General features: G+C 39.8%; 1 protein-coding gene across 4 annotated transcripts in view; it reads right to left on the reverse strand.

Annotated features, from left to right (window-relative positions):
* Positions 1 to 2179: 2179 nt before the first annotated feature.
* clcn6 (chloride channel 6) overlaps positions 2180 to 22699 on the reverse strand; it is a 33111-nt gene continuing 12591 nt past the window's right edge. For 3 of the 4 annotated variants that reach the window (XM_042408890.1, XM_042408889.1, XM_042408891.1), the window contains 15 exons: positions 20992 to 21050; positions 20747 to 20879; positions 20349 to 20462; positions 17443 to 17609; positions 17195 to 17306; positions 15199 to 15328; positions 14057 to 14210; positions 13420 to 13576; positions 13099 to 13205; positions 10785 to 10971; positions 6550 to 6710; positions 5831 to 5987; positions 5600 to 5707; positions 5354 to 5479; positions 2180 to 5108 (listed from right to left, as the gene is read on the reverse strand). In XM_042408890.1, coding sequence (XP_042264824.1) covers positions 5028 to 5108; positions 5354 to 5479; positions 5600 to 5707; positions 5831 to 5987; positions 6550 to 6710; positions 10785 to 10971; positions 13099 to 13205; positions 13420 to 13576; positions 14057 to 14210; positions 15199 to 15328; positions 17195 to 17306; positions 17443 to 17609; positions 20349 to 20462; positions 20747 to 20879; positions 20992 to 21050 — 1953 coding nt within the window. In that variant the 3' untranslated portion in view covers positions 2180 to 5027. The remainder of the gene's footprint in view (positions 5109 to 5353; positions 5480 to 5599; positions 5708 to 5830; positions 5988 to 6549; positions 6711 to 10784; positions 10972 to 13098; positions 13206 to 13419; positions 13577 to 14056; positions 14211 to 15198; positions 15329 to 17194; positions 17307 to 17442; positions 17610 to 20348; positions 20463 to 20746; positions 20880 to 20991; positions 21051 to 22699) is intronic. The other variant, XR_006095810.1, reaches the window with a different exon arrangement.

Below are 22699 nucleotides of genomic sequence, written 5' to 3' on the forward strand. Positions count from 1 at the left end.
ATACAGGACTATTACTTGTAATTAAGTATTTGCAACACAAGGCAATATAAAAAGACATTTAAATTTAAAAAAAAACAAAAAAGCTAAAATAGAATCAGACAATAGGAGAATAAAATAGGAGAATAAAAGTTACAGTGCAGAATAAGATATTAACCCTCAAAATTGGTTTAATAAAAGGCAGTGGCAAACAGAAAAGTCTTCAGCTGTGATTAAAAAAACAGCAAAACTGCAGTTTTCTGGGAGTTTGTTCCAGATATGTGGAGCATAAAAATTGAACGCTGCTTCTCCACGTTTAGTTTTGACTCTGGGGACAGGTTGCAGACCTGAGAGGTCTGGATGGTTCATAACATAGAAGCAGATCAGAAATGTATTTTGGCCCTAAACCATTCAGTGCTTTATAAACCAACAGTAGTATTTTAAAGTCAATTCTTTGACAGACAGGAAGTCAGTGTAAAGATCTGAGAACTGGAGTTATATGATCCACTTTTTTGGTCTCAGTGAGGACTCGAGCAGCAGCGTCTGAATCAGCTGCAGCTGTCTGATCAATTTCTTAGGGAGCCCTGTAAAGACGCTGTTACAGTAGTCAAGTCTACTGAAGATAAATGCATGCAGTTTTTCCAAATCCTGCTGAGATATAAGTCATTTAATTCTTGATATATTCTTCAGGTGATAGTAGGTTGACTTTGTAATTTTCTTAATGTGGCTGTTGGGTCTGAGTCCATGACTACACCATGATTTCTGGCTTGGGTTGTGATTTTTAACATTATTGATTGAAGCTGGGTGCTGTCTTTTAATTGTTCTCCCTTAGCTCCAAAGACAATTACTTCAGTTTTATCTTTGTTTAAATGAAGAAAATTCTGGTGCATCCAATCGTTGATTTGTTCAATGCACTTAATCAGTGCTTGTATTGGACCATTGTCCCCTGGTAATATGGTTATGTAAATTTGTGTGTCGTCTGAATAATTATGGTCACATATTTTGTTGTTTTCCATAATCTGAGCCAGCGGAGGCATGTAGATGTTGAACAGGAGAGGCCCCAGAATGGAGCCTTGGGGAACTAATTTTTGTCCACTCAGATGTTTAATTATCTATAGACACATAGTAGTCCCTGTCCTTTAAGTAGCATTCAAACCAGTTTAGTACTGTGCCAGAAAGTCCCACGCAGTTTTTCAGTCTGTCTAGTAGGGATGCAACGGATCACAAAACTCATGGCTCAGGTCATATCAAAAAAAAAAAAAAAAGAGAGACAAATAAAACTTTGCTTTCCATTTATTCTGTAAAATACTTTAAGTAATGAAAAACAACATTCAATGTCATGTCCAATGTTGAAATAAAATCTAAAATTTATAAAATATTCAATACTCAATTGTTAAATTTAAGTACAATATGAGACATGATACCTTCTTCCTTTAAACACAGTATGAATGAAACAATAGTCTGTGTCCACATCATCAGAACTTGATGATAACTTACAAACAAGAACACATGTCTTGTTCTGCAGCTTAGCTTGTTGAACAAGCCACCAAACAAACATTCACCAGGGAAAAGTGCACCGCTAATGTCAGTTAGCAGCTAGATGGCTAATTAGCTGCTGAGCTGCAGCACATTAAACAGCATGAAAACATACCTGCAGGTTTAGTCATTGCTCTTCAAAATCCCTTAGCGACATGCTGTCTGTCCATGACTTGTACTTACAACAATTTGTTTACTTTGTCTCCAATGAGACATTAAATTTTGCAGTTAATCCACAGTTCACATGTGTGCTGAACCGTGGGGGCAAACCATATGGATCACGGATCAACTATGTTCCGTTACACCACTACTCTCTAGTAATATGTTATGGTTGACTGTTTCAAATGCAGCACTGAGATCCAGTAATACTAAGACTGAAATTCTGTGTTTAAGTGGATGTTACTGAAGACCTTAACAAGAGCAGTGTGGTCGGAAACCCGACTGGAAGACATCAAAACAGTTGTTTAGTGCCAAACAGCTTTTAAATCATTTTACTTAAGAACAGGAGGGCCTATAACTGTTCATTAGTGAAATGTTTAGACTGTTCTTTTTTAGGAGTGGCTTGATGACGGCAGTTTTCAAGGCCTGTGGAAAGACACCTGAGAGAAGAGACGTGTTGACAATTTATAGAAGATCTGAGGCCATGCAATTTGAAACAATTTTTTAAAAGCCTGTAGGCATAATATCAAGGCAGCAGCAGGAGAATTTAAGATGTTGTATAATGTCCTCCAGGTTTTTATGGTTGAATGGATAAAATTGTGTCATACTACTTGAACTGATTTAAAGTGGACACAGGGACACAAACACATACCCTGTACCAGATATGGAGGCAATTACTGCTTGTCTAATTATCTGAATATTTTCTGTGAAGGAGGCAAATTCATTGCAAGCTCTGGTGGACAGAGGTTCAGGGGCTACTGACACAGGAGGGTTTGTTAGCCTGTTGACAGTATCAAACAAGGCACATGCATTATTGTTTTTGGGCGATGATGTCAGAGAAGAAGGACCACCTCGCATTTCTCAGTTCCAAATTAAAAATGCAAGGTATCTCTTTATAGACGTCATAATGAACCTGGAGATTTATTTTACACCACCTGCATTCATCCTTTCAACACTCTCTTTTTTAGCACAAAAAGGAAATTCTGTGCTCGAGTATAGTCTCACAGATGTCTTAAAAAGGATGCAGACTATTTGTATGATTGACAAAACAGAAGGACCTTTATTTGAACAATAATAAAGGCACAAGACAGAGGTCTCTCTGCTTTTTTGTTCAATGGCTGCAGCTTTGTTGCCTTGTGCCAGTTTTCTACCTTTGTAGAAACTACAAATTATTAAACAAGCACATGGTGCTGTTCAAACCTCCACCCATGACATAAGAAACAAGCATGTCAAACAAAGTATTTGGCAAACAGTCCCTCAGGTCTGGCTTCACAGTAGGACATGTACTACCTATTGTTTCTCTTAATCTCATATTCTGAATGACACCTGTTATGCCATATGTAGTATTAGAATAGATAAAAATTATGATTTTAAAATAACAAGTGAGCAATGCCAAGACTATAAACAATGATATTGTCCAGGAGGGCCCTGGTCCATTTAGAAATGCAATCGCATGACAACCTTTCACAGCACAAGCAGCAAATCATAAAAATAAAATTGTATAAAAAATAATCTCTTAAATAATAAACATAAAGCAGAGACAAGATACAATAAGGAATGTTTGATGTTCATATATGTTCCATCAAGGTTGCTCATAATTTATCACTCTGACATACAGTGGACTTTATATCGATCAATAAAAGTACAATTCCACTTCCTTTTACTTCCCTTTGCTCAGAGTCACATTTTGATTCCCTTTAAGGAATGAAAATAAAATGATGTACTTGTACAATGGACCAGAAATGTACTATTTTGCTGAAAAATGAATAGCAGAGCACTAACATGAACTATTTTAGACACTGATTTTACTGAAACTAGATTTTTGCTGTTTGCCTTCAAAATGCCTTCAAAATTCTTATTTAATAACAAAACCTGGGTCAACATCACCCAAGACTTGTCATTCATGAAGGCCCCTTAGCCCTGACAAATTCTAACACTGAACTGACTGAACGACAGTGAAAACATTACTACATGTCATGAGTGCAAAACAATGCTGATGTATTTACAGACTGCTGAAGTGGTTTGAAAAGTTACTATATGTCCAACTTGGAATGAACTGACATGTTCACTAAGCAAACTCCTCTAAGATCTACTGAGGTGTATTTTATTAGCAGGCGGAAGGGATGCCGACCTGTTTTTAGTGCATATATTCTAGTTACAAATAAAGTCAATTAAAATAATCAGAAAATGATCAAAAATAAAAGTGCTACAGTGACAACAATAATAAAGCATAATCAAAAGGTTAAAAGATTTTGTCATGAAGGTAGTAAGGAAACCTTTACAAGTGATATTTCACTTTGGTAGCTTTTTGTACCCCAGGATCTACACTAAGTCTAACCCTGCAATCAAACTGTGAGCAACACTACCAACAAGTCATTGAAGCTGTAACTATTTCACAAAAATTGAACAGCTATTGCAGTGTAGTGTATAGAGAATTATGTTGTTTTTTCTGTAAGTTGCCATTTTGTAGCTATTTTCATGATTGTAGCTAGGTAGCTAGCTATGTAGGACAATTACTTCTCCATTTTGAATACTGCCTACATAACTCTGATTGGTCAATTGTGTGTGGCAGCAATAATCTTTGAGCACAGCACCTGACCTATTTGAATCACTGAACAAAGTCTGCTTGAAAGTGTGTTTTAAAATGTTCACTGACACTCATAGTGTCCAACCACAGTCTTTGATCTTACTTCAGTGAAACATCATCTATTAGTCAATTCTGAAACTGTGCTACTTGCAAAAACAGGCTGATGCCAAACTCGTCTACATAGACACAACAGACTCATCGTGACAGAGGAGACTTTTTTGACAAATATTTCTTAACTTTTCTAGATATTTCAGTGTCAGAACTTTTTGAATGTTTTCTAAAGGACTAGACATATCTGCTTAGGCTCAGTGCTATAAAATCATTGAACTTTCTTTAGTCAGAACTGAGCAAACCATCTACCATGTTGCTCACAGTCTGACTGCCCTTAAAGTGTTCATGAATTATCCGATATGGATCTATTAGGGAATTTAGAAAAAACTTTTTGTGATTTTCTGTATACAGACCACCCTGATAAAGTCAGTTTAGATCCTTTTAACACATCTATGTGTCCACAGTCCAGACAACCATCACAGCCAGTGGATCATCAGAGGCTGAAAATTCCTCAACACTGAAATGTAACACTCCAGTGAAATACAACAGAGATTTCACTTACTGGAGAACTGTGTTGCCTACTGTACCACAGAGAAAGTATGGTTGTGCATATCTTGTATTGTTTGGGAATGCCTATTTGCTATTAGGAATGGACAGAGGAAAAGGCTCAGGACCAGGCGGAACAGAATTCAGGTTTGAAGGACGGCAGGACATCGGGTCAAATAGTGATGTAGTGCTGTCGCAGTTTGGCCACAAGGAACTCTTGGGTTAAATTATGTCTTGTGATTATTCCAACAATCTGCAAGTAATGAACAAGAGTTTGGTCAGACACAACAGAAGCCACTGCACACTAGACTGAAACATAATAATAAAGTTCTTAATTTGTGTTTTCCCTGGTTTGTCATGGTTATAAAAATACTGAATTAACTAGGTATCAGCCTCTAATTTCTAATTTCTCTAATTTCCCCATACTGGAAAAACCTGTAGGAAGCCAAACCTTGATCATTTTGGGATAGAATTACTCTAATTCAGATGACTACTTACTTCTCCAACAGCGTTGACCACCGGTAGGTGTCGCAGGCCCATGGTCCTGAAGAGGTTAAACACCTGGGAGATGCGGGTGTTAGGTGACACCGTGTAAGGACAAGGGTTCATGTAGGGAGTGACATCCTGGAAACAGCGGGAACATCAGATTTTTTGTCAAATCAAGAACATTTTTGAATTTAAAGTTGATATTCCTATTCTACTTTGTACAGTAATGCTATAAGTGTATGACTGAATGGGTTGTACCACTATCATACGGGGGTTCAGCAAGGCAAGGTCCAAGTCATGGATGTCAGGGTAACGTGGGTAATCTTCAGTCATCTCTGCATAGGACAATCTGGGCTGAGTGGCACTCTGTGATGCAAGGCATGAGGAGACATTCAGTTAAATGTACCTAAACAGTTACAGTACATAAGATCTCTGCACGTATGTGTGTGGTGGGGTGTGGTGGTGGGGTGTGGTGTTGGGGGGACTGACCGATTGGTTCTCAGCATAGCAGACTCCTCTGATGAGCAGGTTGACCAGCTGAGAGCGCAGGATGAGGCCATGGAAGGTGAGTGGTCTGAAGCGTTCCTCCATGGTCCACTCCTCACTGGGAGACTGATCTGGGTACAGGTTGGGGTAGGGAGCATGCCTGCACATGACAGCCATAACAAATATAAATAACATAAATAAATGAATAACAACAGACAGCAATTTATGAGGAGCACCATCACATTAAACGAGGATGATGTGGTATCTGCCAACTGTTAGAATGCATTGAGAACAGCACCCAAGGTCATTTCATTGGACTAAGAAGCATTTACTTGTTGAATTTTGGTTACTTGTTCAGGTGAAATCAATGCATCTCTCTCTCCCCTCTGCAACCCAGCTCAGCTGGAGTATAGCAGTTAGCTTGCCAGTGATTGTAAATTGCCTACTAGCCCTGTGAGTAGCCACTATGTCACCAACCCTCTAGCGCTGCCTGTTTCACAAGGATGAACTTCACTATGTCCCTTCCTGACTAGGTCAGTAAAATGCGAAAAGTCACTATTAATGTTAGTGTGACCCCATTACAGCAGTCAGCAGTAAACCCAACACCTGTCTAGGTGTTTAATATGTATACTTTGTTGATTCATGACTGAAAGTTATTTATCTGATCTTGTACATTACTTTGTTTCCATGTGAATTCTGGTGTACCTGTGTGTCTGTCCTACCTCCTCTCTAACATCTGCTGCAGCAGGTCTTCTCCCTCCTCAGCAGGCTCCACAACAGCGCTATGTTCATCGCAAACATTCCTCAGCTCACTGGATGGGTATGATTTCATGGATTGGCAGCGCCTTCGTTGCTCCCCGGCACGGGACACAACGCTGGATTTCTAAATGTCACAGTGCAGGGTATAAAAGCACAGAGCACAACCATGAACCAGACCACTGACATAATCAAGAAAATCTCATTAACATCAGCATATCAATTCATTTTTATATACAATTTTTTTACTACTTAACACATTTGTTTTTATACTTCTGCACTTCGAAGGTGCGTGTGTGTGTGGTGTGTGAGTGCATTTGATACAAAAATCAGTATGAATAACTTTTGAAAATGAGTAATTTCATTGTGTGACTTCAATACATAATAATAATAATAATAATAATAATAATATCATACAGTGTACTTTCAGGAAATTCATTTGATAAATGTTTTATAGATAAACTACCAGACAGGAATATCTATTTCTGTCTCATCCAGTGGATTAAGTACCTAACAAATCAAAGTATTTTAATAACACTGATTCAAGCATCCTGTAAATCCAATATTGCTATAAAATAGTTCTGCTCATTGACTTGCAATATTGTCCACGATAACCTGATGCAACCAGAGATATTAAATCTGTTTAAACTCTGTATTTCTCTGTCATTTTTTTACTGTCTACAAATTCCATGAAAACACCAAAACCAGCGATGTGTCTGTCTCTCAATACTTTCTGACTTCTCTACTCTGTCTGTGGCTCTTATCTCTGAGCTCACTGGTTCCTATTGAAGATGTAAATCTCATAAATATATACTTTCATTTGAAGCTTGTAAGTGTAGTATTTAGCACATTATTCAAATATGAAGAAATACTGCATTTTTTGAGGACTATCTTCATTGGCGGATTAATCCACATTTAATAGTGGCATTTAATCCCCAAATAGTGACCTGTGTGAGTTACAAGTTACATGAGGCAGGTTATTCTCTCTATGGAAGAAAGAGCTAATTAAAGCTGCAGGCCCTCGCGCCTCCGTGCACGTCAGGCTGCGGTGCAATCGAAGGGCTTCTGTCACGGGCATGTAGATGTCTTCAGACCCGGGCTGTTTTCGGACAGTACTAGAAGGAGATAAACATCACTTCCTTTGTCCACTATTTTGCCTGCTGCTGGGGCTGCTTCACTGAAATTTCGTAGGGGCAGTTTGCATCACTGATGGAATACTGTCATGTAGACGTGTTCAGGCCGGGACTCTTATCAAACATGTAAAGTTTGGTGAAGACTGGAGCATTTACAATAAAGTTATAGCAACTTCCTCTGTCATGGCGAAACATCAAATCTCAACAGTGTGAGGATGAGAATTTTCTGCAGGGTGAGACATGTCTGTCTTGCTCACACCTGTGTCATCAGAATTATGTGAGTTTTGGGATCATTCACTGGAATTTCAATTAGTAAATTGAGAACTCTTGATGAGTTTGTGTATAAAACATTAATTTCCTAATTTTCATCAAGTTTATTTTTAGAAAAGTAAAGACTTTTAACCCACATGACCTGGTGAAAGTTTGATTGAAATGTGTACTGTCAGGTGTGTAGAGACAATAAGTAACTGCAGCTGGACACAGAAAAATACTCATATATTTGAATGGAGAGTGTGAGCGAACCACTAGGTGCCTGGGCCCTAATAAAGGAAAAAAGTGCAGTACAGAGCTACAAATTTTAGTTTTGATTTTACTTTTCTACAGCACTTTATCACTAAACTGTCACCCTCACTCCATTTTTTCCCTTCCCCTCATAGGTCATCCCCACTACTGAATTATACATATAAGACCTATAATTATTGTAAAATAAATGATAATAACACCAAACTTCATACAACGTTGGTATATAATGTACTGTATGTATATAGACCTTTCTGCTGTATCCTATAAAAATGAGCTCCATTCAACCCCCACACCCATCTCCCCCCTCCTATTCTCTCTCTCTCTCTCTCCTTCTCAGTTGGAGAACAGAATTTCAGAGTACTCTTCTTGTGAAATCTCCTCATAAATCCCATGACTTTGGCCAAATCTTACATTAAAAATCATATTTTGTGGTAGGAAATTTTGTGGCGAATCCATTGATACAGGTTTGAAAGTGGTCAGACTTATAGTTTAGACATCAGAAGCCTCTGTTTGACACAAAGTCCATGCCTCCCCCATTGTTTTACATTGTAAGGGGTACATTTGATGTGATGTGGCACTGCAACTTTCAGGGCTTATAAAATCCAAACCGTTCGAGTTATTACAAAGTTTTTAACAACTTTTTTTCAGCACAGTGTCATGAGTCATGTATTAAAGTTTGAAGCCGATACCATTAACGCCCTCAGAGGAGATAGCGTTTGTTCGGGGGCCCAGGCCCTAATTCCTTGAATTACAATAGTGACATAGGTGGTGCTCTCAAGCACATTTTGTCACTTTGGGGGTTAATTTTTACTTTTTCTCAAATTTTTCACCAGACCTGATGTGCGTGCCAAATTTGGTGAGTTTTGGAGCATGTTTAGGGGGTCAAATTTAGATGTGAATTCCCATAATAATAAACAAACAAACAAACAAACAAACACATGAAAAACAATAGGGTCCTCTGCCTTTTGGGCTCGGTCCCTAACAATAGGGTCCTCGCCCTTGGGCTCAGGCCCTAATTAAAGCTGCAAGCAGCGATGAACGGGCCCTCGCACCTCCACGCACGGCGAGCTGTGGCACAGTGGAAGGGCTTCTGTCACGGGCATGAGTTTTAAAGTCTTTTCTTGCTCCTCCTGTGATTTTATAATGAGGGTGTATTGTGGAATGTTTCACAGCACTGAGGGAGTCACATGACCAGGAGCAGTTGGAGAGGAGAATTTTAGAGTACCCTTCTTGTGAAATCTATTCATAAATCCCATGACTTTGGCCAAATTTTACTTTAAAAATCAGACTTATAGTTTGAGTTAAATCAGACTTAGGTTATTACAAAGTTTTTACCAACTTTTTTTCAGCATGGTGTCATAAGTCATCTATTTAAGTTTGAAGCCAATACCATTAGCGCCCTTGGAGGAGATAGCGTTCGTTTGTGGGCCAAAATTGGGGCAAAGTCTTCTTTTGAAAGGCTACTTGCAGACTTCTTGTTGGATTTAGGTCAGGGGTGTCATTGTATGATTTGTAGGTCTGGATGAGACAAATAATTCAGTTTTGGTTTGATCTCTCTACAACATTCCTACGGGCTGTGGCGGCTATTTTAGTTACATAGGTAGCGCCAGAGAGCACATTTTGGCACTTTGGGTGTCAATTTTTACATTTTATCAAATTTTTCACCAGTCCTGATGTGCGTGCCAAATTTGGTGAGTTTTTGAGCATGTTTCGGGGGTCAAAGTTAGGGTTGAAGTGGCGTAATAATAAAGAAAGAAAGAAAGAAAGAATCACATGAAATACAGGCCCTCGCACGCTTTCGCACGTCGGAGCGTGACGCAGTCGAAGGGCCTTTATTGCAGGCATGCAGATGTGTTCAGGACCGGGCCCTTATCTAACATTGCACATAGGAGTTAAATATCATTTCCTGTGTCCCCTATGTGGTGATAGAGATCACCCATTACATCATGTTGCTGTATATCAACTGTAGACCACACCTTGAAATTTCATGTGAATCAGATGATGTTTGTCATATTGGGCTGACTTCCTCTTGCCATTAGGTGGCAATAATAATTCTTCCTTTGGATACAAGAGGGCTTCACGCTGGTCAGCGCTCGGGCCCTAAATAAACCTGGGGTTTCATACTTGGCCCACCACTGCTGACATTTCACACAAACCTCTACCTCCATCTACTGTTTACACCGCTAAATACACCCATACATATAAATCGTGAATGTTGTGCTGGGAACAGTAAAACTATATAATTTTACAGGAAAAGGAAAGAGTAAAGAGAAAGACATGGAGAAAATATTTGGAATGAAACTGATTTAAATAAAATGTGGCGATAGCCAGAAGATAAGCAGGCATCATTTTTGTCTTCATGCTTTAGCAGTACAGTATACATTGTTGTCATTACGGAAACATCATTAGAGAGATGTTTGAAATCCATAAGGTCAGTCCTGTGTGATGAAACATCCTTGGGTGGGACACTGAGCCCCTCCTCGCTCTCCCTCTGGATATGACACTCAGCTTAAACAGCTAAAAATGTTAAATGGCACAGGACATACCTTGAAGAGGATGTTGTTGCTGACCAGGATGTTGCCCTTCATGAAGTCCCGTTCATTCTGTCGGTTTTCAGTGACCACAGGGAAGGCGTGGTACACAGTGGTACGCAGAATGCTGACTAGAGACTGGACTCGGGTATGAGGGTACACATAAGTCAAGTTGGGCTCCATGATATCGCTGGCAGTCAGCCTTGGAAGGATGAGGGAAAAGATACACACATATAACATGAACACACATAAGAATTATCTTTATAGGGGAAATTTTTGGACTGAAGTTGTTGATAGCTGGTATCTAATGTCAAAGTAAGAGAAGTATCATAACTCCATGAGTAAAAGAAAAACTCAGCACTTGCACTTTTGGTAATTTTACCTGGCGCTCTTGGATATGGAACATGATCAGAAAGAATACATTATGATCAATTTTACGTGGGCTTGTTAGAGGCTGTGGCCATGATATTTGCTCCATGTCACACAGGCTCCACCCTCTACTGAACTCTATGGGTAATACTCTCCTCCAATCACATGCACACAATTGCTCACTGAAATTTGCATGTATGTAGCCAGCCAATCAGGACGCGCCTACCAATTCCGTGTGTCTCACATAGTATATAAGGCAGTGCCTCACTGCCAATCTCATCCTTCTCACTTCAGCAACGGCAAAATCAGCTCACTGATAAGAGTTGCCGCTCCAAGATCATTCCTGCCCGTCATGCCACGGTCTCATCGCCACCAGCATGCAAAGAGCGGCATGATGCAGCCACTGCCTTGTGTGCACTGCCATGCATTCTCTCCAAGACAACGCTGGCAACAGTGGGACCATTTTTGGCTGCGGGATGTCTCACTATGCTGCAACGAGAGCGAACCGGAACTTGAGATTAATCTCCGCAACCAAGATGAGTTCACCGCTTCATCCAGCCCTCCACCACTGGACGCCTCGACTGAGATTCTCTAAGCAGCTTCTCTGATGGACGATGATGACAACCTCTTGTCTGTCTCTGCAACTCCCCTGACCTTTGGAAATCCGCTGCCCACTTCAGTTCACCACGATTTCCATGGCAGCGGAGCATGTTGGGCACACCATTGGTCAGATTAATAACTTGGTTCTGGGCGTTGCTACTGCCACAGGGCGAGTGATGTCACTTGCCGCAGCACATGTGGGCAAGTGACATTACATGACCTGGTCAAAGTTTGATTGAAATGTGTACTGTCAGGTGTGTAGAGACAATAAGTAACTGCAGCTGGACACAGAAAAATACTCATATATTTGAATGGAGAGTGTGAGAGAACCCACATCTTTTTGAACATTTACTGCTTCCACATAGTTTTAGATACAGACACAGTCACAAGACTTTGACCTACAAATCTCGAATTTACATGTTTTTTTCTATCTTTTACTGTTTTTGAGATATTAGAGTGTGAGTTTTAAAGTCTTTTGTTGCTCCTCCTGTGATTTGATAATGAGTGTGTATTGCGTTATGTGTCACAGCACTAAGGGAGTGACATGAGCAGTTGGAGAGCAGGATTTCAGAGTACTCTGCTTGTGAAATATCTTCATAAATCCCATGACTTTGGCCAAATCTTACATTAAAAATCATATTTTAGTAGGAAATTTTGTCTCAAATCCATTGATACAGCTTTGAAAGTGGTCAGACTTACAGTTTAGACGTCAGAAGAATGCCTCCCCATTGGTTTACATTGTAAGGTGCAATGTGGCACAGCAACTTTCAGGGCTTATAAAATCTAAACCGTTTGAGTTACTACAAAGTTTTTAACAACTTTTGTTCAGCACAGTGTCATAAGTAATGTATTAAAGTTTGAAGCCGATACCATTAACGCCCTCAGAGGAGATAGTGTTTGTTCGGGGTCCAAAATTGGGGAAAAGTCATACTTTCATGTGTGTATTGCGGACTTCCTGTTGGATTAAGATCAGGGGTGTCAGCGAATGATTTGTAGGTCTTGATGACACGAATGATTGAGTTTTGGTTCAATCTCTCTACAACATTCCTACGGGCTGTGGCGGCCATATTCGTTACATAGGTGGTGCTCTCGAGCACATTTTGCAAGAAAGAAAGAAAGAAAGAAAGAACGAAAGAAAGAAAGAAAGAAACAGAACAGATACAAGAGGGTCTTCACCCCTTTGGGGCTCAGGCCCTAAGTACAAGAGGGCCTTCGCCCTTAGGCCTCGGGCCCTAAAAATCCCTCAGCACCTCAGGAAAAAATCACTTTGCAGGCACAGATCAGCACTTTGCCCCATGTGCCTGCACAAAAACACAGCACCAAGTCTTGTACTTTGTTAAATAAGTTGCACAAATCTTACTTATCCATCTCAAGCTCTGTCTCCCACTCCAGCAGTGGCACTCCTCTCAGCTGGATGTGGATGTCATAGATGCCCTTGTTGAAGAAATCTCCGGTCCACTTTGCAACCTGATCATCAACACAAAAGCATTTACGAGATAAACCCAACAAAACTGTAGGATACACAATACTCGTGTCAACACATCTATACTGTACATTTCTCAGGACAGATGTAAGACAAACACAAAATAATTTCATGTAGGGGGTTGGAATCATATTAATTAAAATATTAGCACAGTGGTTAATAATAAAAAATTATGAAATTTATAACATGACAGTGTACCATTAGAGTGATCATAATAGGGAGTCCATATGTGATTTCATTTGTGGATTCAATGAGGATGACAGTCAGACTGATGGTCATCCTGACCACGCCTCCAAGGAATGCAGCAGCTCCAATGAGAGCATAGGTTCCAGAGTAGATGTCCATTCCCAGTTTCCTAATAGAGAACAGACACACAGTAAGAAGCAGTATCACTCCAGTCAATGATGAGTGACTGTGTAATGAGAAAGCAAGATGTGAGAAGCAGCAGTGGAGGAAAAGGACAGAGATAGCGGAAGCAGGGCGGAACAGCTAGCTGAGCTCTGTCCAAAGTGAAAAAACCCAAATTTTTCCTCACACACTGTGGATTTTCAACAACTGTTACAACAACTGTAAGACCTAAGAATGTCCCTTGTGTTTTTACTACAGCTAGACTAACTGAGACAATTTAATGCAACGTATGTGTGAAATATTTACAAAAATACATTTTTACCAACCTAAAAAGTTAAATTCAGTGACATTCACTCACTTCCTTGGCTATTTTGTGAGAAAATGTGCTACACAGAATATAATTCTGAATCACTTTGATGTTTGTGATGTTTCATAGCTCCACAACTAATTCTTGGTCATCAGAACATTACAAGAATATTGTATTTACACTTTAAGGATGTTGGCAACCAAACGTCCAAAAGCTGCCCCACAGAGCAGTGAAGGGACGAAGAGGCCACTGGGTACTGACACCCCATACGTCCAGCAGGCCAACAGGAAGTACAGCAAGAAGAACACTGACAGAGTCACAGGACTGAAGGTACCTGAGGAAGGACAGGAGGCAAGAATTTATTATGACCAGTCAGTCAATAATATATACCACCTGAATCTGAGCAAATAACCACACACATACAGAAAACCTAATAAAAGGTGTGGCCACTAGTAGGTATCAAATAGGTTAGCCACTTTTAGCGATGAGGTAAAATACTGTATTCAAGTTTGTGACACAAAATGGCGAGTCCTGCTTAGTTGTACTGATTTCTAATGTCATCTATTATTTTGTCATCCTTTTGCTCTTTTAGGGGTTTCTTTCATTTTTTTCCCCATTAAAGGGTGTTTTTCTAAAGAGTTTTTCCTTATTCGAATAGAGGGTTTAAGAATATAGGATGTTGTATTGCTGTACAGACTGTAAAGCCCCTTGAGGCAAATTTGTGAATTGTGATATTGGGCTATACAAATAAAACTGGAGTTGCCTTGACTAATAGGGTTGCCCCTTACTCAACATGATGCTTAACAGGTAACTAATGTAACAAGGGGGCAACAGCAGCAAAATAGAAAGGGTTTTGCTGATCTCGATTGTGTTTGTTGGAGCATCAGTTTGGCAAAGTGTATGCGGCTGACCAGTTCACTGTAAAAAACTGATCAAATACCCTCAGTTACCTCACTGACCAAAACAAACAAACCCATAGAGACTATAACTTAACATTTCCTTCTACTACTTCAGAGTCCTAAACAAAGTGTTTACTACGAAGCAGTTTCAGATGTTGAGTTTTGGTTAATAGCACACTAATGTCAACATATTCTATTTTTTCCTTCTGTTAAAGAAAAAGATGTCAGTGGCCTGTACAGTCAAGACAGTTTACTGATAGTTAACCCTGTTGGAAAAATAAAAACTACATAGATTAAAATTACAATACATCTTGAGGTGTCAAGGAAAGGAAATCCAAGGGGGAATTTCAAGATATTTCAATTACAAGATTTATTTAAGATGAACTAAAAGCTGTTGTGAATGTCTGCATGCTCCCATCTCACCATCCTGGTGGAAGAGCTGGTGGATGGCGGCCTCCTGTGGGTTGAAGAACAGTGTGGCCATATCATTGTAGGTCTTGTTGGTGCAGAAGTACTGGCGGATGGTCGAGTTGATGTCCTCGCTGCCGGACAGCTGAAAACAAAACACACAACAACGACTTAATGTGTCTGTTACGTTTCTCAGTCATACAGGTCATGGTTATCCAAGGAGGGTTGAATCAAGGGCAACTGGACTTGGTTGTAGATACTTGAAGATGTTTCGCCTCTCATCTAAGGGGCTTCTTCAGTTCCAACTGAGTGGCAGGGAGTCCCAGGCATTTAACCTCTATGGGGTCGTTACCGAGGTCACTGATACGCCATGGTTCTTTAGTGCTCCTTGCTGTTGTAACAACAGTCATTAGAGTCCTTGGAGTAACCTGAGGCCAAGTGTAAACGGCAGTCATTGGAGTTGTCACATGAGGCCAAATGTGAATGGTTGTTAAGTCTCCTGAGAAGGGATGAATGGTTGTAGGTGGGGGATAAATGGTGTGGTAGACTTCCTCCTCTGTTGAGGGAAGATTTCTCTTCTTTGATGTAGATAGCCCCCTTCACTCCTCTTTCAAACCATCTGTCCTCTCTATCCAAAACACATGTTGTTGTCCTTGAAAGAGTGTCCTTTATCTTTCAGGTGTACGTAAACTGCAGAGTTTTGACCTGCAAAGTTGGTGTTGAGCCATGCATTTACTTAATGGTTGTTTAGTTTCCCCGTTATACAAGTCTGTGCATTCCTCACGGCATTGGACTGCATGCACTTGATTTTCTTGTGTTTGGATGTGCAGTCTTTCAGGTGGACCAGTTTCTGACTTTGTGGGTTTGAAAAACACAGGGATGCAGTGTTTGTTGAAAAGCTTCCTGAGTTTTTCCAGATACTCCAGACAAGTATGGAATGATGATTTTGCGTTTATTCTTCTTTTCTTCACCACCCGCAGTGTTGATGTTCCTCCTGGATCTTGTGGCTGTTTTCACAAAGGTCCAGTTAGGATATCTACATGCTTAAAGTGCATCCTTCAGGTGTTTGTGCGCCTTCTCTTGGGCCTGGGCACTTGTTGGTACAATATTAGCTCATTGGTGCAGAGTTCTTATAACTCCTAGCTTATGCTCCAGTGGGTGGTGAGAGTCAAAGAGTAAGTATCGGTCTGTGTGTGTGGGTTTCCTGTATACTCCAATGTGGAGGCTCCTGTCCTCTTCAACGTGTATGGTACAGTCCAAAAAAGCCAAGCTGTTGTTCTTGACGTCCTCTCGTGTGAACTTGATGTTACTGTCTGAGATATACGTGATGATATTGTTCATGATTGATGGTTTGTATCCCCAAACCTGGCTTTTCAGAGTTAGCAGTCCCTTGCCAATCCTGTCCTGATGTCTGCTTACTCCAGGAGGGTTTTGATCTACCTTAACTGTAGATATGGCTTTTGCTTGGGGTTTGGTCAGGGTGGCTGACTGGTTTTCACAACTAATTTATAGCTGTGTTTGAAATGGAGAGAGAGTCCTTGGTTTGATGTGTGTGTGGGGGGTTTGGTATCTTGTGGAAGCCTCCACTTTTTAAGATAAACAGTGTTCTGCTGAGGAATATCCTACATAACTGATTCCATTGCTGCAATGAGGTCAACTACTGGTAAATGCTGTGGTGTGATGTGATGTGATGCAAAGTTTAATCCTTTGGACATCTTGCTCTGACTGGGCAAGTTCAGTGTCTGACAGGTTCTTCACCCATCTGTTCTACGTTTCATCCAGTGTGGTATTATCTTTCTTTTGCCTCCAGGTAAGTTCTGATTTAATAAAAGATGATTAAAAACATAATGAATGTAGGGAGTGTGGAGAAATGACTGTGCACTGTGTCCTGACTTTTAAGTCAGCCTTGGTTTTTCAAAATTCAAATACTGATTGTAGTTGATCACGTAGAAAGGGACTTGTAGAACCTGTGCTCAGTACTGTAACATTGGAGGAAAGAGATGATACTTACTGTGTTGTTATGGGTTGTAGGGGAGGACAGGTCACGACATTCACCCAGTAACATGGAAGCCACAAATATCACCACTGTTGTCACCATGACAACCAGCAGACTCTCTAAAACCCTGGAAAAGGCAGAGATCAGATCAACTACTGTAATTACATGTGTGAAAAAAAAAATTAGAGACACATTTCTAAGTATTTGAGAGTTGTAGATGAAGCTGGACTGTGCCCTGTGTGTACATGTGATAAAGAAATCACCTAATAAACTTGGCTTTGGGGTGGATGTGTCTCATGCGATACTTGGCCAGGTTCTTGTTCATGCAGTTGAAGAGTGCCCCCAGTAGTCCACCCACCATCCCCATCAGGACAAAGAAGGCCAGGTCCACTGCAGTCCACAGGTGGCAATTCTTGTCTCCATCTAGACACTAATAAATAAGACAATGATGATACTCAATTGAAACTCAATTCAATTCCATTCAATTCAATTCAAGTTATCAGGATCATCTACACAGTATTAATACTGCTTTCTAGAGATTCCTTGGTAACCTGCACATATCGAAAACAAAGATGCAGCTCTGTTGATCACTTGTAAGAGTAAGGAGAAGGGTCTTGTATGTGATGTGAGTGCTGAGGATTTTCCTGTTTACAAACACTTTGCTCCTCCACTGTAGTGAAGGAGACCTATGTCATATATATTGTTGAATTGTGTACTTACATTATCCCAAATGTTTCCAACAATTTTCAAACCCAGAGAAATTTTAGTAAAGGTAACGGTCCATTTTATTTGGTCGCCTGTCAATGGCGTCATACTCCTCTACCAAAGAGTATACGTGCACAAGATGCATGCGTCGGCGTTGTGTTTGTCCACTTCAATTGCATCTACCAAAGAGTATACACCTACAACATAATACATCAGCGTTGTGGCTGTTTGCCACTATGACGTCTACCAAAGAGTATACACATACAAGATAATATGTCGGCATTGTGGTTGTTCAAAAGAAACTGTTATAAATTGACTTTTATTCAGTTTTAAGCCAAGTTTTACGATAAACTTTTTAAATCTTGGTCGTTTTTAACTATATATTTTAACCAGATAAAGGATTTTAGTCATCAGACTTCTGGATCTTAAGTTATCAGAGAAACAAGGTGTGTAAACATTAGCAGCAACTCAGCTAGCAGCCCCTCCCGTAAGTCCGGTGCTCGCCAAACATCGTCAGAGAAACACTGATTTTTTATGTGAAATAGCTTTATTGAGTATTTTTATGGTTTTAATCCCCATGTACATTTGTTTTTGGAGAGGGGGAGACCTCTGTGGATAATTCGGCTCCCGGTGGAAACCTGCTTAACGTCTGGATCTTAAGTTATCAGAGAAACAAGCTGAGCAAACATTAGCAGCAGCTCGGCTAGCAGCCACTACCGGACGTCCTGTGCCTGCTGAACAGTGTCAGAGAAACATTGATTTTTAATGTGAAACTGCTTTATTCAGGGTTTTCTCTGTTTTAGAAACCGGGTCCATTTGTTTTGGAGAGGAGGAGACCTCTGGGGATAATTCAGCTCCCGGTAAAAACATCCTGAACGATGAACACTGGAGTAATCCTAACTCGAGGAAGCTAGTTGTTAATAATGAACACAACAACTCCCATGATCCCACACTACTTCACACCGTCATCACACTCCGTCTTTTGTTATTGTTTTGATTGAGAGACCCCTAGTGGCTGAAATTACATATTGTGTGTGCAGAAAGTAATAACTAAGTGCATTTACTCAAGTACTGTTCTTAAGAACAATTTTGAGGTACTTGTACATTACCTGAGTATGTCCATATTCTGCAACTTTATACTTCCAGTCCACTACATTTCAGAGGGAAATATTGTACTCCACTACATTTATTTTTAGTTACTAGATTTTTTTCAGATGAAGATTTGACACAATGGATAATATAACAAGTTTTAAAATATAACACATTGTTAAAGATGAAACCAGTGGTTTCCAACCTTTTTGGCTTTTGACATCTTGCAGAAAGCAGTGTGTAGTTGGGGTCACATTTCACATGTCTATGAGTTGTTAACAGCTCAACCTCTAAACTTCTCATATGGTTTAATTTAGATAAATGTTCAAATGATCCAATATTTCACCAAAAATCAAAGATTTGAGAAAAAGTCCAAAAACTGAAAACTGATTTGTGCATCAGAACTATGTGTTTTTCTTCTTTCCTCCCATTAATCATCTCACGACCCCTAAGATTTATCTGGTGACCCTTTGGAGGGGCCTGACCCCTAGGTTGGGAAGCACTTGACTAACTGTATATAAAGTACTTCAAATTAGTTCCACCTCCAGCAGCTACAACAGTAACATGTTGCTTACAAACTGATGCTTCACTATTAATAATCTAATGATGTCATATATAATAATATATCAGTCAGAGGGACCAAACCACTACTTTTACTGCAATACTATAACTACATCAAGCTGATAATACTTATGCACTTTAAAAGGATCTGAGTACTTCTTACACTACTGGTGGTGGAAAGTCACTACTGTATGTGCAGAACAGCCATGGCCCAAGTAGACTTCACTCCTACTGCACACCATAACTGCATGGGGAAAGGCTGGATAGATATCTAATATCTTCTTCACTTTGCATTTTCTTGAAACCACTTTGATTGTCAGCAAAGATATAAGTCTTGTCGAGGTAGTCAAAAACTTGCTTATGAGACCGTTTTTTCCAAAACTTGATATCACTGTACAGACATGTTTATGAAGCTAGTGATGGCCTTTTATTTTTCAAAGGTTGGAATTTTTTAGAATTTTTTTACATCATTATGGTTGGCATTAGGGCTGAACCTAACAATTATTTTCATTATGGTTAATGGTTTTGTCCATAAAATGTCAGAGAAAAAAAAAAATGCCCATCATGATGAAAAAGTTATTCAAAAGTGGTGTTTTGTTAAACCAAAAGTCCAACCCCATAAATATTCAGTTGGAATGTTTACTGGAAAAATGAATAAAATAGTTACCAATAATTTTCTGACAATCAACTAATCAATGAATTGAGTAATAGTTTCAGCTCTACTTAGTACGACTTACTTTTAAGAACCTTTAAGAACATGTGTCTACAAAATACACTCACAAACTCTTCATTCAGCCAGTGATAGAGCTTTTACCTTGAACTCTCCAAAGTTGAGCAGACCCGGCAGCTGAAAAGACCCCCACTTGTTGAAGTTTATCCCCGAACGGAAAAAGTTTAGGGTGAAAGTGGCTGACATGGAACAGAAGAGCTGAAACAGAGGATAAAGTACGGTTCAAAATCCTTAAATCAACTGCTGTATTTGTCATCTCACAGTCTTTGATGTCATATAGTCTACCACAAGGCTCAATTCATAAAACTTAAGTTGTCTCTGCATATAGTACTTATTTAGTGACAGTACTTCATGATGCTGGCATTTCTGACTTCCTCAACTCTGACACAATCAATTACATTTCTCCACTGTGTGCATAACCTGGGCCACTATGCAACACCTACAAAAAACACAAGACCTATGTGGGTATTGGCAAGACATACCACTTTCCAAGTCAGGGCCTGATTCCAGAAAGAGGAGCCCTCCTCCAGGCTGAAGAGGGTGCCACCTATGGGAGCACCAAAGGCAGCAGCTACTCCAGCAGCAGTACCCGCTGACACAAAGTCTCGCTTGTCCCTTGAGAGCAGTAAAGACAGCACAATGAGCTATACTAATGACAATATTTGCAATCTGTATTTTGTAACAGTGTACAGTGTTGTGTTAATGAGAGCGTGTACCACAACCATACCTGTCGCTGCGGAAGTAGGGAAAATCAAATTTGATCCTCTTAAAAGTGATGCTCTGAAACTGATAGAGGGAGAGACTATCTGATCAGCACACTTCAGCCATAATAAGAGTCAAATGCATCAGTGGCTGAACCATTTAACAGTCATTAGTTAATTAAATTCTGTCAAGTCAAATCGTATTAAGTCAAGTAAGGCTGAGTAAAGTTAAGTCGAGTCACATTTTTTTTCAATGAAATGAAACAACTCACTGATATAAGCCATTCCTTGACAATGTCATCTGAAGAAGAATACAATTTTTCAAGTCTGTCTTAAAACAACAATGAACATGAAATAGGTTTTTTTTTTTTTCCATAATCAATCCTCCCGTTCATACTGGCTATTACAAGATCCCTTCAAAATCCACAGTCCTCCTCCTGTGCAAAAATGTATTTAAAAGTTTATCTGAAACCAATATGAGGCCATCCAAATGAGTCAAATCAAGTGGATATCTTTCAACGTCACAGTCTTTTTAGTGCCAAAGTCCCTCTTTTTGTTACTATACTTCCACCGCAGGCCAACAGGGAAACACTGTCCGAGGAAACACAAAGAGGGAATTTGATGCTAAAAAGACTGTAAATGTGACAGATATCCACTTGTTATGACTAACGCAGACTGCTGAAGCCTCATATAAGCTTCAGATAAACTTTTAAATCCATTTTCAAAAGTAATTTTTAAATGACTGTGCGAACACACTGGATTTTGGCCCCCATCACTTACATTGAAAAGGTACTTGAAGAGGATCTTTTAATTGACCTGACTGTTGTTTTAAGACACTTTAAAAATTCTGAACCTATCCTTTAAAGGCAAAATTGTTGATACCTAAATACCACACTAAAATAGCCTCCTACTGGCTAGACAACACTGCGTCCCTGATCTCTCTCAAAAAAGTCAGTGTATTTTGTGTGTCTTTATAGTCTTGCCTCAGTAAATTGGAATAAGGAATAAGGGCACACGGTTTCTTACGGTCTCTCCTTAAAGGCATTCAATTTTACACATGGACAGTGTGAAGTGTGTGAAAAATAAATGGTAAATGGACTGCATATATATAGCGCCTTCCAACCACTCAAAGCACTTTACACTACATGTCAACATTCACCCATTCACACACACATTCATGCACAGATGGCAGAGGCTGCCATCAGGCAGGTGCGAACCTGCTCATCAGGACATTCACACACACACTCACACACTGATGGCACAGCCTTTGGGAGCAATTGGGGGTTCAGTATTTTGCCCAAGGACACTTCGACAATCTTCCGATAAGTGGACTACCCGCTCTATCTTCTGAGTCACAGCCGCCCCAAAAATAAAACAAGACAGCTTGAGAAGTTAAAATCCTGACTTAGTTAGGGTTAGGGTAAACGCTACCTTGCTTTCACACCTCACACCTGTCAAATTGATGGGTAAAGTGGGCATAATCGTCAGATTAGAGAAATTGTCGGCCACAGCCCCTCACAGTGCCAACATGTTAAAGGTGTTTTGTGTTTTGTGTGTTCTGTAACTGGGTATAATGCAGCTGTCTTTGCAAGTTCTCACATGGAAATGAGATATGGATTTTAGTGTGGTTGAATTAAGGTTATTATCAGATACATAAACCCTAAAATCGGAGTCTTTTTAGACATACATACTATACTGCTACTATATCAGCAGTGCATTCAGTTATTCTACTTT

The sequence above is a fragment of the Thunnus maccoyii genome, chromosome 4, assembly GCF_910596095.1.
Source record: "Thunnus maccoyii chromosome 4, fThuMac1.1, whole genome shotgun sequence".
NCBI lineage: Eukaryota > Metazoa > Chordata > Actinopteri > Scombriformes > Scombridae > Thunnus > Thunnus maccoyii.